The 17,689-nt window shown below is 40.8% G+C and overlaps 2 protein-coding genes across 2 annotated transcripts in view; one reads left to right on the top strand and one right to left on the bottom strand.

Annotated features, from left to right (window-relative positions):
• KLRG1 (killer cell lectin like receptor G1) overlaps positions 1–6,727 on the top strand; it is a 46,607-nt gene extending 39,880 nt beyond the window's left edge. Inside the window, exon 6 of the mRNA XM_086714136.1 lies at positions 5,053–6,727. Within this exon, the coding sequence (XP_086570262.1) occupies positions 5,053–5,191 (139 nt within the window). The 3' untranslated portion in view covers positions 5,192–6,727. The remainder of the gene's footprint in view (positions 1–5,052) is intronic.
• A 6,438-nt stretch (positions 6,728–13,165) lies between these two features.
• The window catches only part of LOC112867883 (alpha-2-macroglobulin-like), a 46,834-nt gene continuing 42,310 nt past the window's right edge, over positions 13,166–17,689 (bottom strand). Inside the window, exons 32-36 of the mRNA XM_086714125.1 lie at positions 17,432–17,522; positions 16,001–16,069; positions 14,383–14,485; positions 13,642–13,683; positions 13,166–13,302 (exon numbers count right to left, since the gene is read on the bottom strand). Of these exons, the coding sequence (XP_086570251.1) occupies positions 13,286–13,302; positions 13,642–13,683; positions 14,383–14,485; positions 16,001–16,069; positions 17,432–17,522 (322 nt within the window). The 3' untranslated portion in view covers positions 13,166–13,285. The remainder of the gene's footprint in view (positions 13,303–13,641; positions 13,684–14,382; positions 14,486–16,000; positions 16,070–17,431; positions 17,523–17,689) is intronic.

The following is a 17,689-nucleotide window of genomic DNA, read 5'->3' as shown; positions in this document are numbered from 1 at the left end:
AAAGAAGAAAAATCATATGATCATAACAATACATGCAGGAGAGACATTTAACAAAATCCAACACCATTTCATGAGAAAAGCTCCCACCAAACTAGAAATACAGGGAACTTCTTCAACTTGGTAAAGAATATCTACAAAAAACCTACAAGCTATCATTATACTGATGGTGACAGACTAGATGCTTTCCCCTAAAATTCAGAATGAGACAAAGATGTCCCCTCTAATTATTCCTATTCAACCTTGTCCTGTTAATCCTAGCTAATGCAATAAGACAAGAAAAGGAAATAAAGGTATACAGATTGGTAAGGAAGAAATAAGACTATCTTTGTTCACAGATTACCTGATTGTCTATATAGAAAATCTGGAAGAATAGAACCTTAAGGGAAGTTTGGTCAGGGTTTTCTGGGTTTTGAATAAAAAAAAAAATTAGGCAAATAAATTTGAGAAGGAAGAAAACCAATTAAGAAACTAAAGTTTATGACTGAAATGACTAAACGTTTTAACAGCAAAAACATATCCCAGACAAAAACAATTCCTCCAGGCTGGGCAGAAAGAGGTCTGTGGATTTCTTGCAGGTTTTAGAGGGAAGGTTTCCATGGAACACCTGGAAGGCTGATGCCAGGCCCAGCCACTTGTTCTTTGTCAAATATTCCTATCCCTATGAATGACAAGGAGGCCACAGAGTGGTCGATCTAAAACGTAGACTACAGACAGATGATTGCAGTAGGGTGCAATACCTTCATCCTGCATTAGTTCCCCACGATGTCTGAGATACATTTCTTGTAGTCCAAAATATCTGAGATAAATTTCTTGTAGTCCAATGGGGATGAGGCGTAGAGTCACATTTCATTTATTAGAAAACAAAGAAATGTAATATTTCTCATAGAATACACTGATTCTAAGAAACACCCCGTGTCCCCGTCCCAAATAGCCATATCCAGCATTGTGAATGTAATTCTGAAGACTATACTTTCAGGGATAATTTCTATAGTTTGTGAATGTAATTCTGCCCACAGAGAAGGACAATTTGTGCTAGGCACCTTATTTTGTTATCTTCTTGTTTTAAGTTTCCATAATTATTTTATTTCTCTTTTATTCCTCTTCCCTTTGCCTAACTTCTTAATTTTTGTTTTACTTTTTTTTTTATAATTAATAAGGAAGCAGTACTTACTTTATAAACTTTGCTGCCACCCTGTGGCTAATTTTCATTACTGTACATGAAGAGAGGGCATCCCCACACTTCGGCTAGGCCATCAGAAGAGGGACAAGGGTACAGGAAGCACGTTAAAAAAAAAACATTGCAGAACATCCGACACGGTCTTTGACCATAATGCTCAGGATCTTAGTCATGAATCTAGTACATGCTATCGGTGTCTCTTACGTATAAGTGTTTGTCCTTTAAAATCTTGTTAGTCTGAGTCCAACCTTATTTCAGTGGTTCCCACTCCTCATCCTCATCATACGGCTCAATACAAATTTGAGAAATCTTTGTTTGGGTCCCGTGAAAAATGCCATTGGTATTTTGATGGGGAGTGCACTGAATCTGTAAATGGCTTTGGGCAGTATAGATATTTTAACAATATTGATTCTTCCAATCTGTGAGCACAATATACCTTCCCATTTCTTTGTGTCCTCTTCAGTGTCTTTCATCAATGTCTTAATAGTTTTCAGTGTGCTGTTCTTTCTTCTCCTTGGTTGAATTTATTCCTAGGTATTTTATTCCTTTTTTTATTTTTTTTTTTTAGTAGTGTTCAGATTTTTTTTTTTTATTTTTTTTTTAACGTTTATTTATTTTTGGGACAGAGAGAGACAGAGCATGAACGCGGGAGGGGCAGAGAGAGAGGGAGACACAGAATCGGAAACAGGCTCCAGGCTCTGAGCCATCAGCCCAGAGCCCGACGCAGGGCTCGAACTCCCGGATCGCGAGATAGTGACCTGAGCTGAAGTCGGACGCTTAACCGACTGCGCCACCCAGACGTAGCTGTAAGTGGGATTGTTTTTCTTAATTTCTCTTTCTGATAGCTTGGTATTAGTGTATAGAAAGGCAACCAATTTCTGTGTGTTAACCTTGTGTCTTTCAACTTTACTGCATTTATTAGTTTTCATAGGCTTTTTTTTTCCCATGGAATCTTTAGGGTTTTTATATGTAGTATCACGTCATCTGCAAATATTGACAATTTTACTTCTTCCTTACTACTTCGGACGCCTTTTATTTCTTCTTCTTGTCTGACTAGGGCCAGAGCTTACAGTACTATGTAGAACAAAAGTGGCAAGAGTGGGCATGCTTGTCTCGTTCCTGATCTTAGAGGAAAAGCTCTCAACTTTTCACTATTTAGTATGTTGTTAGCTGTGGGTTTGTCACATATGGCCTTTGTTATGTAGGGATATGTTCTGTTTATACCTGCTTTGCTGAAAGTTTTTATAATAAATGGATGCTGAATTTTGCCAAAAATTTTTTTTCTGCATCTTTTGAGATGATCATACGATTTTTATCCTTTCTTTTGTTCACTGATTGATGTGTGCATATTCAACCATACTTGTATACCTGGAGTAAATCCCACCTGACCATGGTAGATGATCCTTTTAATGTATTATAAAATCTGGTATGCTAATATTTTGTTGAGGATTTTTGCATTTATATTCATTAGGGATATTGGCCTGTAATTCTTTCTTTCTTTCTTTCTTTCTTTCTTTCTTTCTTTCTTTCTTTCCTCTTTCTTTCTTCCCTTCTTTCAGTGTCTTTGTCTGATTTTGATATGAGGGTACACCTTGAGGCAAATGAAAATGGAAACACAACTTTACAGAATCTATGAGACACAACAAAAATAGTTCTAAGAGGGAAGTTAATAGCTATAAAGGCCTACCTCAAGAAACAGGAAAAATTCCAAATAAGCAATCTACCTTTACACCTGAAGGAACTAGTGCAAGAAGAACAAACAAAGCCCAGAGTTAGTAGAAGGAAGGAAATGGTAAGATCACATAGAAAGAAATTAAATAGAGAATAAAAAAAAAATAGAAAAGATCAATGAAACTAAAAGCTGGTTCTTTGAAAAGATAGACAAAATTCATAAGCCACTAGCAAGACTTATCAAGAAAAAAAAGAGAGAGGGCCCAAGTAAATAAAATCAGAAATGAAAGAGAAGTTACAGCTGACACCACAGAAATACAAAGGATCATGAGAGACTATTACAAGCAATTATATGCCAATGAATTGGAAAAGCTAAAAGATATGGATCAACTCCTAGCAATGCACAATCTTTCAAGACTGAATCATGAAGAAACACAAAATCTTATTAGACCAGTTACAAGTAATGAAACTGAATCAGTAATTTAAAAGCTCTCCAAAAAACAACAATCCAGGACCAGATAGCTTCACCGGTGAATTCTGTGAACATTTAAAGAAGTGTTAGTGCCTCTTCTTGAATATAATTCTTTTTAATTTTTTTATAAGTTTATTTATTTTGAGAGAGAGTGCATGGAAGGGGCAGAGAGAGGAAGAGAGAGAGAGAGAGAGAGAGAGAGAGAGAGAGAGAGAGAGAGAGAATCCTAAGCAGGCTCCAAGGTGCGGAGTCCTATTTCGGGCTCGAATCCACAAACCATGAAATCGTGACCTGAGCCAAGATCAAGAGCTGGTTGCTTAACTGACTGAGCCACCCAGGCGCCCCTTGAATATAATTCTAGTTGGATATGAACAGGGCTTGGTAAAAGAAACCAACCTGGCTACGGCTAAGAATGAGATTCATCAGATACACACCCTGTAATAAACATCTGCTCTGCTGGTGAAGGAATTAAAGGAGTTTTCCAGAGAGCTTGTGCTCCTCTCCTAAGGTGTATATTTCTGTGTTATCATTTAGTTTGAAGAATCTGAGATCAGCCAAAAAAAAAAAAAAATGTTTTTTGTATTTAAGGAGGACTGGCTTTGAGAGCAAAATGAAGCCTGGATACATGGAATGTGAACTGCTTCCCTGTGTTGCAGGGGACACTGTATTCAACAAAAACTGCCTCATCTGAAAGACACAACAGGAGAAAGGCATGAGAAAGGAAGCTTCAGTGGGATAGGGTGTCATGGGGAGGTTTTGAAGGTGTTAGGACTGCAGGCTTGACTGAATCGGGAACTGCATCATTGTGGAAATAGCTATTGGGGGCAATAGACAAAAATGGTCCAGGAATTTCCATTCTTGATAACAGGGACGTAATCGCATTTTCTGGGGGAAAAAAATAAAAGCCTGTTTCTACTAGAGTGATTCAAGAAAAGTACGGGGGGGGGGGTAGTTGTAGGTATGCATGCTTTGGGTTTTCTTTCGATATTGGCTTCTTTTTTCCTTCATGGTATTTTCTTATACTTTCCTCCTGGTCTGAAATACTCAGGAAGTTCTCCGCTAATCAGCATGATCCACACACTTCATTTTTCAACTCAAATTTTACTTTCTTTGTTTGCTTTTCCGTGACCACTCAGGCTATAGTTCTCTCCCCATCTCCGATTTCCTACTATAATTACTTGTGTAAGTCTCTAGGCTTTTATTTATGGCTTTGCATTGTTATGTTATCATGTGAAGGAGATTTATATGTCTCTTCGCCTGTAAACCCTTCATTGTAAAACTCTTAGTACCTTGCAAAATTTTGCATGATGGATAGGCTTATGTTGTGGGTTGTATTTGTAGTGGTTTTGTAAGGCGAGGTGGCAGGAATAAGTTATGGGTGACAGAATAAGTTGAAAACAGGACCTACGTACCATTGTCCATCACAATCTAATTTCTTTATTATGGATTGCATTTATTTAGGGTTCTTAGTCCTCTTTACTCACCTGTCTCGTCATAATCGTAGACTTTCACGACAGCAGGTTTCAGGTCTCTTACGGGGATGGCTTGTTGAAGTATGAAGGAAAAGCTCAGGGTCTGATTGGTAACCTGCAAAAGGAAAGCAAGAATAATCCAGAACCGGAGAGGCCTCATTTCTCTTTCTTTAGTGTGATTCAGTATTCATCCTTTGAGGAACAAAGGATTTTTTTTATTAAAAATTTTTTTTTCTAATGTTTGTTTATTTTTGACATAGAGATGGACGGACAGACAGAGCGCAGGCAGAGGAGGGGCAGAGAGAGAGGAAGACACAGAATCCGAAGCAGGCTCCAGGCTCTGAGCTGTCATCACAAAGCCCGACGTGGGGCTCTAACTCACAAACCATGAGATCGTGATCTGAGCTGAAGTCGGACGCTTAACCGACTGAGCCACCCAGGCGCCCCAAGGAAGAATTCTTAGTTGGCTGATAGCATTCGATCTCAAGCCAATTGTCCTTTCTAACAGCTCACGTGCATGAATGGTGATACGGATTTTCCAGTAGGAACCTGAGCACCTAGAGAATGGGGTTTTTGTTGAATAAAAAGTGTACCAGTTTTTTTTTAACCCGTTAAAACAATTACTACTTCCTCGTAATGTCTAATACATGGCTCTGCTCATAGGGAGAGATAAATTCTTTTTACTGGCAGACTCTATCCATATTAATATTTTCTTTTTCTAAAGTTTATTTATTTATTTTGAGAGAGAGAAGGAGAGGGAGAGAGCGAATCCAAGCAGGTTCTGCACTGTCGGTGAGGAGTGTGATATGGGTCTTGAACTCACGACTGTGAGATCATGACCTGAGCCGAAGTCAGACGTTTAACCGAATGAGCCACCCAGGGGCCCCCACGTTAATGTTTTCAAATATCTGAAAAACATTTTTCAAAGCGTAAACATACATGTACGAAATCAGAGTGGTGTTCTTGTGTTGCTAATGAAATCAATAACATTACTTTATAAAATGGACTATGATTAATACATCTAGACTGATCATCTTTATCTACCATTTATCTATCAATCAACCAATCAACTAACCATGTATCTATCATCTGTCTAATTTTTTGTATCCGTGCATGTTAAATGAGATTGATATCACTGATCAACTCTTGGGAACGCTTCCTATCCTTTTTTTTAATGTTTATTTTTGCAAGAGAGACCGAGAGAGAGTGTGAGCCAGCATGAGTGGGGGAGGAGCAGAGAGAGACAGATACTGAAGATCCGAAGTGAGCTTTGCTCTGACAGCAGAGAACCCGATGTGGGGCTCGAACTCATGAACCATGAGATCATTAATGCCGAACTCAGACGCTTAACCGACTGGGCCACCCAGGTGCCCCAACACTTCCTATCCTTCGTCGTAACTTTCGACAGGGCTTCTAAATGATCAGGCCTGTTTGCGGAAAAGAGTGTTTCCCTGAAGTAAATGGAAATGCTCATAGTGCCATACTAGTATGAACAAATCCATGCCCACTGGCCTTCCCAAGCCCCCTTGCTCCTGACACTCCCAAGTTCCAGGGAAGCCTGCAGTGGGGAAAGAGAATTCACAACATTATCTTATGGAACAGAGAAGACGTGCTTTCTCAAAAGGCTTTCCTTCTGATTGCTCTTCCCATATCATGTACTTCCCAGGTGAAGAGACCCACCGGAAAGGACTTTCCACTTGGATGTGTTAAGCAAGGCTGCAGGGCCCTTACCTGTTCCACATAAATCAACACATTGCTGTTCCTCGCTTTCTCCTGCCAATGTGGCTAGATCGTTCAAGATGAGGAAAATGAGAGAAATCCCCAATGTTAACTGAAGCCCTTCAGTGCTAAGAGACACGTAGACCGTGGGACTGAAGTCTGTATTAAAAAAGCTGAGATTAAATGTCTTTAAATAAAGAGTGTGAAGATATTTGTCCAGTAGAATGGCAACATATACAGGAAATTGTGAATGCCAGTACTTAGACACAAAGGTAAATATTCCTATGACTAAGAAATAGGTATCCCTGGCTTTTGTTTAAAGGTATCCTTTAGGGGTGCCTGGGTGGCTTGGTCGGTTAAGCGTCTGACTTCGGCTCAGGTCATGATCTCACGGTCTGTGAGTTCGAGCCCCGCGTCCGGCTCTGTGCTGACCGCTCAGAGCCTGGAGCCTGTTTTGGATTCTGTGTCTCCCTCTCTCTCTGCCCCTCCCCTGTTCATTCTCTGTCTCTCTCTGTCTCAAAAATAAATAAACGTTAAAAAAAAAAATAAAAAAAAAAATAAATAAAGGTATCCTTTAACCAAAGGATAAAGGGAGAAGTATCCTCAAGTTGGATAGCGATTCATTTGAGATTATCTATGAAGGTATCTTTCTCTAGTCTAACATTGATCTCAGCTTTCTCTGAATTCTCGCGGTATTTAAAAACTATACCAACAATTTTGGTGCTTAATTATATCTTGCCCTTAAATGTTACTCGATAGCTTCAGTTATTGTTTTTTTAAAAATTTTTTTTTCTTTTGGTATTCTTAATTAGAATGTAGGCTCAATTGATCCCAACATCTTTCTTACAATTCTTGTATTGGAACCTAACACAACGCTAACGATACACTTGGTCCCAGATAGATTCAGTTTCCTTAGATTAGGCCCAATGTTGCCCTGGTGCACGTTGACATGGTGAGAATGTTGTTGGCGTAGCCTTATGCTAGGGAGACAGGAAATTCAAACACCTACCATCCATTTACCATGTTCACTGTTGGTTTCAGGGGAATGAAATCACACACCATTTTACATCGGCGATCGCCTTGTTGGAGGCCGCGTGGCTTCCTGTCTAGCTGTAGACCCAAGAAAGAGAAGAACCAGGCCTCCCGATGTGTTGAATCCTGCTCTCCTTCAAGGTCCACCACAAGCCTTTTGTCAAGTAGCTTTTTTAAGTAGCTTTCTCTACGTAGCTTTCCTAACTGCTGCCTTGTCCTCAGTGACATTTCCATCCTTAGAAATATATAGTCAATGTATTTTTAGAGATGGCATGAGTGGTTCTGAAAACTGACTATATAACAGAATCAGCTGCAGAACTCATGAAAATATAGATGCCTGGGCACAGCTCCAGAAATACCGAATTAAATCTCTGAGGGGGGAACCTGGAAATATCAATTTTTAAATAAATTTTACAAAAGAGGATAACTAGATTTTAGAATCTCTGGTATCTACTAATGCCTTGAAACGTACACATTTTAGGTTAATGAATATCTTTTTCTTATGTGCAAATGACCTTCACAACTAGACTATAGATTCCTTTAGGTAAGATACCTATCTTTTTATATTCCCCAGAGCTTCGTGAATGTATTTTTGCTTAATTAATGTAACTCACTTTTATAAAATACATTTAGCTTATTTGTCTTTTGACGATGGGCCAAATTGTGAATATTATTTTTTTCTTTTCGTCTGGGAGCCATTGGATTTTCTTTAAAAAAATTTTTTTAACGTTTAGTTTTGAGACATAGAGAGACAGAGCATGAACGGGGGAGGGTCAGAGAGACAGGGAGACACAGAATCTGAAACAGGCTCCAGGCTCTGAGCTGTCAGCACAGAGCCCGACTTGGGGCTTGAACTCACGGACCGCGAGATCACTACCTGAGCCGAAGTCGGCCGCTTAACCGACTGAGCCACCCAGGTGCCTCCGGATTTTACTTTTAGGTAATCTTTCCACCCAGTATGGGGCTTGAAATCACATCCCTGAGATCAAGAGTCACACGCTCCCCTGGACTGAGCCAGCCAGGTGCCCCAAGACCCATTAGATTTTGTAATTGTAGCCAGAGTCACCTTTTCTGTTCCAAGTAAGGCTTTTGAAGAATGCTAGTGAATTGTGAATTATTTTTCTCTAGAAAACTAGAATTTTATTTTATTATTTGAGAGAGAGAGAGAGAGATTGCACACACGTGAGCAAGGGAAAGGGGTGGAGGGAGAGACAGAGAATCTCAAACAGGCTCCATGCTAAGCACAGAGCCCAATGTGGGGCTTGATCTCACAAACCTGGGATCATGAATTGAGCCCATATCAAGAATTGGATGCCCAACTAAGCCTCCCAGGTGCCCCTAGAAAACTGGAATTTGAAAAGAAGATTTCCTTTGGAGGTAAGGAAGAATGAGTTCACATTGAAGTACTTTTGAAAGTATTATTGAAAGGACTTGTTTATTCTTCAGCAATCGTTGTGGGTAATAAAAGAATCCTAGAGGTAGACAAATTGGGCCCATAACTGTACCAATTCTTCATTGTCCACATTGGTGAAGACAGTTGTTTTTTTTTTTCATTGACGAGGCAAAAACTTAATGACAAGGATTACTTTAGGTCTTCCTGAATCTATGTACTCGAGAGTTCTAGGTGCGAATATTTTCAGGGATAGATAATACAGACAGATATTTTTACCTGACTTCAGTGAGATTTGGAAACTTATGTGGGTTTTAGGTCCCTCACAAGTTTGGGGTATTGCCTGTACTTGTAGACTGACTGCAGATTCCTTGCTCTCCAAGAAAACCTTGTATTTCAGAGCTATCTGTGGAACATTATGAATAGAAAGCGTTTCCCATCCAGAGGACCATTCAATGGGTCACAATTCAATTTCTCCCGATGTGCCCTTTTATTGCCCATGTAGGAATAAATAGAGTTTCCATTTTCAGGAGGAAGGATTACAATCGAACCTCTCCAACTTTCCATGAGAATCTTACCTGAATATACACACATCCTTCCTGTGACAGGTTTATTTTGCACCGCCCCGCCCCCCCACCCCCCCTGCCCCGAGGAATGTCTGGTAATGAGACTTGAGGTAGTAACAAGAGGTTGGTATTCTCCAATTAGAATTTTGTGGAAAATGTTTTTGAAGACTGAATAGTCACCAAAGCAGCTTTCTCAGTCTGACAAAAGTGGTTGCTCCATATCTGGAGAAAGCATGGTGAGCTGTCAGCACAGAGCCCCACGCAGGGCTCGAACCCACAAACCGTGAGATCATGACCTGAGCTGAAGTCGGACGCTTAACCAACTGAGCCACCCAGGCACTCCTAAATATGTTCTTTTTAAAGAGTGTTTTGACTTTAGAGTCCCTTGAAATCCCATATGAATTTTAGGATGGGTTTTCCATTTTTGCACAAAACACGATTGAAACCTCGATAGGGGTTTCGGTGAATCTGCCTATAAATTGCTTTGTCATTTAAAAAATATATTTTCATTTTTAACCATAGTTTTAAATTCTTAAAGAAACAGCATCGCTTTTCCTTGGCCATTGCATGGATGCACGTACATATCGTACTCAGTGCTGAGGTATTTGGGGGAGGAGTGGAGAGTTAAAGTCTCTGTGAGCCACCTGGCTCGTCCTCCCCAGGAAGTCTCCAGCACCCTGGCTTCCTTGGGTGTCATTCACTGCCATTTTATTGATTTGTTTTGAGGTTTAATTTTTTAGTGCTTAGTTATTTTTGAGAGAGAGAACACAAGAGCACTATCAGCACAGAGCCCAATGTGGGGTTCCAACTCGTGAACCGTGAGATCGTGACCTGAGCTGAAGTCAGCTGCTCAACCGACTGGGCCACCCAGGTGCCCCCTGTTACATTTTAATTAGGTAATTACGTCACCAGGTAGACATCTGTCTCTCCTGCCGGGCTGTAGCAGGACTTCCTCCGATTTCTTCCCCTGTGCACCCTGAGTACCTAGCACAGTGTCCTGTACATCTCAGGAGCTGATGGGACGGAGGAACCTGAAAAGGTAGGGGGAACGTGCGGGACCTGACAAGCCAGAAAGAACCATTGGACTAATGTAATGGGAAGCCGCCAAAGGGCTTTAGACAAAGAAGAGTTACAACCAAATGTGAATTTTCTGGGCGCCTGGGTGGCTCAGTTGGGTGAGCGTCTGACTCTTGGTTTCAGCTCAGGTCATGATCTCACCATTCGTGAATTCGAGCCCCACCTCGAGCCCTGTGCTGTCAGGGTGGAGCCTGTTTGGGATTCTCTCTCCCTCTCTCTGCCTCTCCCCTGCTTGGGCTCTCTCTCTCTCTCTCTCTCAAAATACATAAATACACTTAAAAATATGTGAATTTTCCGAAGAAGACTTTGGCTGCAATTTGGTGAGTGGTTTGGAGACACGAATGCTCTAGAGGGCACAGCAGCTCTTAAGGTGGGAGGTGAAGGCAGCCTGGGCGAGGGTGAAGGCCATGAGGATGGAAGGGAGGCTGTGAACCTTTTACAGGAGGGAACCTGCACAATTAGAGTTTGGAACGGGATCATTTTGGATCCCGAACCATCGGCTGCTCAGTGCTGGCTGGGAGTCAGAGTCCTACAGCGCGAGGCCCAGGGGATCCTGGGAGGGGTTGGCCCACAGCCCCCAAGCCTCAGACCTATTGCCCTCCTCCCCCTGCCCTGTTGGCAGAACAAATGTAAGGGCATTAACCCAATTACCTGCATTTTCCAATATATTTTTAAAGTCTCAGCTTTCTGTCAACGCTACTCAGGAAACTGGAGAAAACGATTGGATTCCTAATTGTAATTTTTAAAGCAAGTAATTTCAGATTTGCTTTTTTTTTTTTTGAGGGAGGGCGTGAGTAGAGGAGGGGCAGGGCAGAGGGAGAGGGAGAGAGAGAATCTTAAGCAGCCTCCACACTCAGTGCGGAGCTTAACATGGGGCTCCATCTCACGGCCATGAGATCATGACCTGATCCGAAATCAAGAGTTGGTCGCATAACTGACTGAGCTGCTACCCAGGCACCTCTCGGCTTTGCTTTCTTGTGGTTAACTGCTCTCCGGGTGTATTGTTACCCTTACTCAGAAACGACCTTGAGCGTCTCCAGTTTTGCATAGATTTCCCTTGAAGAAGTCATGGGATTATTGACAGGCTTTAAAAGATCGTTTCAATAAAGAGCTACCATTTAGGTTTTGAACGTTTTTGTGTGTCGAGAACGAGATTAAGCACACTGCTCGCAGCTGTCTCGTGAGGTAGTCGCTGTTTCTAGGCCCGTTTCGCAGATGAACCGGAAGTGACTGCTGGTTCCGGTCGGCACTGCTGTGCCCAGTGAGGTCCGTTATGTGGAGGACCTTTGGCTTTTCATCCTCACACACGCTTGTGGAGGCTGATAATATTCTCCTTTTATACAGATCAGAAAACTGAGTTGTGAGAGGCAGTAAGTGCTGGGTAAGATTACATAGGTGCTAAATGCCAGAGTTGGATGTTGAGACCATCCCGCTTTCCACATCTTTGGAAACACATGCTTTTCCCACCACTCCACGCTGAAAATTATATAAAATATGGAAGGGAGGTGAGTCTCCAAAGAGGGAAACCCTGACCACTTCTCCGTTAGGATAATCATTTCTTCCCTGTGTTTTTGGAAGGATTTTAGCTTGGTCCTGGGTATCGAATTTGTGCTGAATACATTTTGTGCTTCCTCAGCCCTGTGAGGTTTTTGGTGAGGGGCCTCTGCAGTGATATTGCAGCTTTGCAAGTGGTTTGGAATTCATGTAGGGTCGAGAGGGGGAGGCTGGAATGTATGGAGTTCAGTGATAGCTTTTATCTTTTACTTTGGCCCAGTCCAGAGTTAGAGCTCAGAATGCTTGAACTTCAAAGTCCTTTAAAGCTCTTAGCCGATACCATCCAAGCTTCTGTCAAGACTCCTAGGATTATTCCAGAGATCTCCACAAACTCTTGAAGTTTCTGCTCCTCTAGCCACACAATAAATGATTTCAATACTTCCCACAAAGAAAATGTAGAGATTGGATATTGTGGGGATGCTGATTTCTGCCTCTGAATTGCTTCTTGAGTTTACACCTATGCTTTGATCCTGGCTCAAAGTTCTGGGGGAAAAAAATGCTCCAATATAACACTCCTATTTGGGCTGCTGAGTTCTATAGATTTTTTATTTTAGAAGGACTCGTTTCTGATGTGTCACCCTTTCAACATTTTTCAATCTGACATCCTTTATGGAAACCGATCACTTGTATCAATCAATGGCAGATTTGGTTCTGAGGCCATGTAATCCCAGTTCAGGTGAAGTTCTAACTAGTTATACTGCCTCCCAGTGTAACTTATCCAACATTGTATTTCATTATTTCCCTTTAATGTGGGAAGTCTTTTCTAGTCGAGACAGTCTTACTCTCCTAAAATGCACTCTGGCTTTTTCTTAGGGTATTCCTGTAACCAAACACCCTTCCCACTCTCCTAGTACATAATCCTTCTCCTGAAGCCCCAAGTGAAACCTACTCAGACCAATATCCCGGTAACATTTTTAATTTTCTGAAGTCCCTCAACCCTTGATTGCTATCAATGTTTAAGCTTAAGATCCTACTGGGAATTATATGGAAAGGTTATAAATGTCTATTGAATGAATGAGGAACCAGTGATAAAGATTGGCCAGAAAAAAAGGTTTATTCCTCAAATCTTCAGACATACAAAAATTCTTTTCTTCCGCAGAGACCTGAGTCTGTGGAACAGATATTCCAGCAAAGCAGTTTTCATTGAAGTGGTCTTCAAGCATTTCCGTGATCTGTGAGAGTGGAAAGAAGAGAAAATCAAGAGGGACATGGGTCTCCTGAGCAATGAATATTCTGTCCTTTAGATCTGGGTAGCACGGTGCCTAAGGAAACCTGATTAATATAGTGGGAGGTGAGATTTATTACTTATAATTATTCAAAAAGTAACCCTATGGACTCTTTAAAGGTTGGCCATCAGTGACCTTTTCCCAACAAATGAAGTTTTCAGTAATAAGTTGAACTATGAGCAAGAGGGTATCTATGAAAACCATTTAGCCAGAATTTCATGTTATGGGAGGGACAAGCCAAAGGGGGTGTGACTGCATTTGGAAAGTGTGTGCGTTGTTGCTTACCTTTGCTGCAAGGGGCACTGTACTCAGCAATTGCAAACTCATCTGAATGAAAACAAAAACCATTAGGTGAAGTGAGAGGGATAGCAAACACCTGGGGGAGACAGGTCCCTTAAAAAATCTTTCCTTATGGGAAGACTTGGGTCAGAAACTTCCGCATCATCCATTTGATGCGTTGCTTGCGGTCTTCTGTTGCCAACTCTTCAAATACAGTGTGTTGTGTTTCTCTTTACCCTACGCTTCTGAAGGACAGTTCACATGTTATACTTCTTTAAATCTCACGGTGTCTTATCGTTGACTTATCTGAAGAAAAGGGAGCTAAATGTCCTACAGGTGGTTTGTATTAGTAATTGACATATTTATACAACTAGGAGTTTCTACAACGTACGTATAGAAGACAGAGAAGAATCAGACTTGAGGGAGACAAAATGAAGTAAATAAGAAGAGTTAGTGTAATAAGGGGCCCCAATACAGTTCTCAAATTGAAATTTCTGTGATCAGAAAATTTAATTTCGAGGGGCGCATGGGTGGCTCAGTCAGTTGAGTGACCAACTCTTGATATTGGCTCAGGTCACGACCTCACGGTCGTGGGATCGAGCCCCGCCTCGGGCTCTGCACTGAGCGTGGAGTCTGCTTGGAATTCTCCCCCTTTCTCTCCCTTTGCCCCTCTCCCTAGTTTTCTTGCTTTCTCTAAAAATTAAAAAAAAAAAATTTAATTTCTATGTGGAAGTTGTTCACACTTACCTGTCTCATAGTAATCGTAGACTTTCACTATGGCTGGCTTCAGATCTCTCACTGGGATATCTTGCAGAACCATGAAGGACAAGCTCAGTGTCTCATTGGTCACCTAGAAAGCAAAAGGGAATTAAAAGTTTTCTTAGTCTTCTTCGAAGGAGTTTATTCATCTACTTTCTTGGGGGAAAAGAACCTTTTTTTTTTTTTTTTTTTTTTATCAACTAACAGCGTCCTTAAATTGCAGAAAGTTCCAAGAGTGAATGAAAAATTCCAAAATTTGCCTTAAATAATCCGATCAATTCATATAGTCCTATAAATAAATGCTAGTCCATGGGCTCTGTTTATAAGGGGTGAATGATATATGATTTTATTGATTGAATGGCCATGTCCATTTTTACATATCCAGAGATTTGGTATAATTTTACTTCCCTATCTTGTAGAAATACTGTGTCAACTCAAAAAGGAATATAAAAAATTGATCATTACAGCCTTGTTAAAATTTCATAAAACTTATAAACTATAACATCCACTAATATATGAATGCATAAATTATGTTAGATTACACAACTATAAAGTGAGATTAGTTTATGGGTGGACTGATCTTATCATTTTTTGGTACATCCTTGCTGAGATGGACAGTATTTTCTCCTTTTATATTGTTGATGTGCTGTTGATATAGTAATTGAGGTGTCCATTATATAATTGATATATTTGAGATATAATATATAATTGATATAGCAGCATCAACATAAGAATTGATGTTGATATAATTATGTAAAGAAGAAACCATTGGGTTTACCACTGGGTTTCTTCCTTACATTATTCAATATTTTCAAAATAGATTATGGACATAAAAAACACATTGTATAGAGAATTTCTTGCTTATGAGGCCTAGAAATATTCATATCCCAATATTATAATAAGCCATTTCTTCCCATTGTCTCACATGAAATGTGAATAAAAGAGAGGAGAATGTTTACTGGAATTAGTATTAGAATGCTCATTTAAAAAAAATGTTTATTTATTTTGAGAGAGACAGCACAAGCAGGGGAGGGGCAGAGAGAGAGGGAGAGAGTGAATCCCTCTGCTCAGCACAGAACTTGACACGGCGCTCGAACTCATGGACTGTGAGATCATGACCTGACTCAAAATCAAGAGCTGGACACTTAGCCCACCCAGGCACCCCTAGAATGCTCAAAGTTTTGCTATGAGGTGATGTCTCCAAAATGTCTTCGTTCACTTCCTTTAGAATGGGATTATTATAACTCCCTTAGAAGGAGGATTATCGGGGTGCCTGGGTGGCTCAGTCAGTTAAGCGTCCGACTTCGGCTCAGTTATTCGCTTTAAATGAATGACCATATGGGGCGCCTGGGTGGCTCAGTCAGTCGAGTGTCCGACTTTGGCTCAGGTCATGATCTCGCGGTCTGGAGTTCGAGCCCCGCGTCGGGCTCTGTGCTGACAGCTCAGAGCCCGGAGCCTGCTTCGGATTCTGTATCTCCCTCTCTCTCTGCCCCTCCCCCACTCACACTCTGTCTCTCTCTCCTTCAAAAATAAATAAACATTAAAAAAAATTTTAGAAGAAGTATTATCTATATTGTTTTCACAACTAGAGTGGCAGGGCTCTCACCTTATCCAGATAAATCAAAACATGGTTGTTGCTGACTTCTGTTCGGCTCACGCGGTTAGATCTTTCAAGCTGGAGAAAATTAATACATCACAAATGTTAATAAACAGATGAAACCTCTGGGGAAACCAGAGAAAAGGAGAATTTGGATTACCAAATTAAGCCTGAGGGTAAAGCTGCTTCGAATGATTTTTGTAAGTAAAGATGAGAACGTTTTTTTTTTTTTTTTTTTAATTTTTTTAACGTTTATTTATTTTGGGGACAGAGAGAGACAGAGCATGAACGGGGGAGGGGCAGAGAGAGAGGGAGACACAGAATCGGAAGCAGGCTCCAGGCTCTGAGCCATCAGCCCAGAGCCTGACGCGGGGCTCGAACTCACGGACCACGAGATCGTGACCTGAGCTGAAGTCGGATGCTTAACCGACTGAGCCACCCAGGCGCCCCAATGATAATGTTTTTAAAGTAAAAATGAAAGATACTTGGGAGGCAGCATTTAATATTAGTATGGCACATGCCTATGTGTAAAGTTGATATATCTGCAGAAATGTGAAATAAATGTCCTAAACTTGAGAATTTTCCGTATTTCAATGTTCAAGTTACATTCTATTCCTTCATGAAGGAGGTTTCCTTTTTCAACTGTTTTTTTTTTTTTTAAATTTTTTGCCTGCTCTAATTTATAGCAATCTCATTTTCCTCTGAACTTCTGTAATACTTCTAGTTTGTGCCCGTCGGTTATTTTTCATAGATTTTTTCCACTGGTGCATAAGCTTTATCTTAAGAGTCTAAGCTTCAGGAATCTGCTGATATTCTTCTAGTACGTTGTGGCTTCTAGAAGAGAGCTGTTTGCGAAATGAGACACACAGTCCCTCCGGGGGTCATCAAAGCAGCGGATGAAAAGTCTGCTGCATCTGGCAAGGTCACCATGTCTGCCCGGAAGGCTCAGGGGACTAAATGAATATTATCCCTAATACCTGCCACCCTAGTCTTAATCAGTGGTGGAAGGATGGTCTCAGCACTGTTTGTCTCCGTTGGCCATTTGAGTTTGAAAGTAAGACTGGTTAATGGTAATAATGCCTCGTAAAACCTTCAGAAGGAAGGGAGAATGTTTTGTGGACCATTCGTTTGTGTGTGTGGGTGTTTTAAGTTATTAGCTTTTTAAAATAAATACTTTTGAATGGGAACGACGTGATCAAAAACCTGTTCACAGAATTTTGAGATGCATGAAAACAGAGTTCCATGAGGAAAAAAGAAAAAAAAAAAAAAAACACCACACGTCAAAAAACCCATATACAAGCAGGCTAAATTGTATTTCTGATTTGGAGAAAGTACTAGCCTTTGGTAGAAGTTGATTTAAAATATTTTAAGATTTTCTTAGCCTGGAGATACATAAAACATCAAATGAACTAGAGCCTCCTGGACGTAAGATAGACCTACCATTTTCACTGTTGGTTTCAGGGGAATGAAGCCAGATAGCATCTTCACATCAGTAATCACCATGTTGGTGGTGGGACGGCTCCCGGTGTAACTGAAGATTTGGGGGAGAAAGGAAATTAGGGCTTTCCGTGTTATTAAATATCCTTTTCTCCCATGTCCGCAGTAAGCCATCACAGCCCTCAATAGTACATGAAAGCCTTCCTAAATATCCCACCCAAGTGATAGGGAGCTTGTTAAAGCCACAGAGACCGGGCTTTA

This window comes from Puma concolor, chromosome B4 (assembly GCF_028749965.1).
Source record: "Puma concolor isolate L17-30 chromosome B4, mPumCon1.1.hap2, whole genome shotgun sequence".
Taxonomy (NCBI): Eukaryota; Metazoa; Chordata; class Mammalia; order Carnivora; family Felidae; genus Puma; species Puma concolor.
Note: the sequence above shows the minus strand (reverse complement) of the source record. Positions and strands in the feature narration are given on the sequence as shown.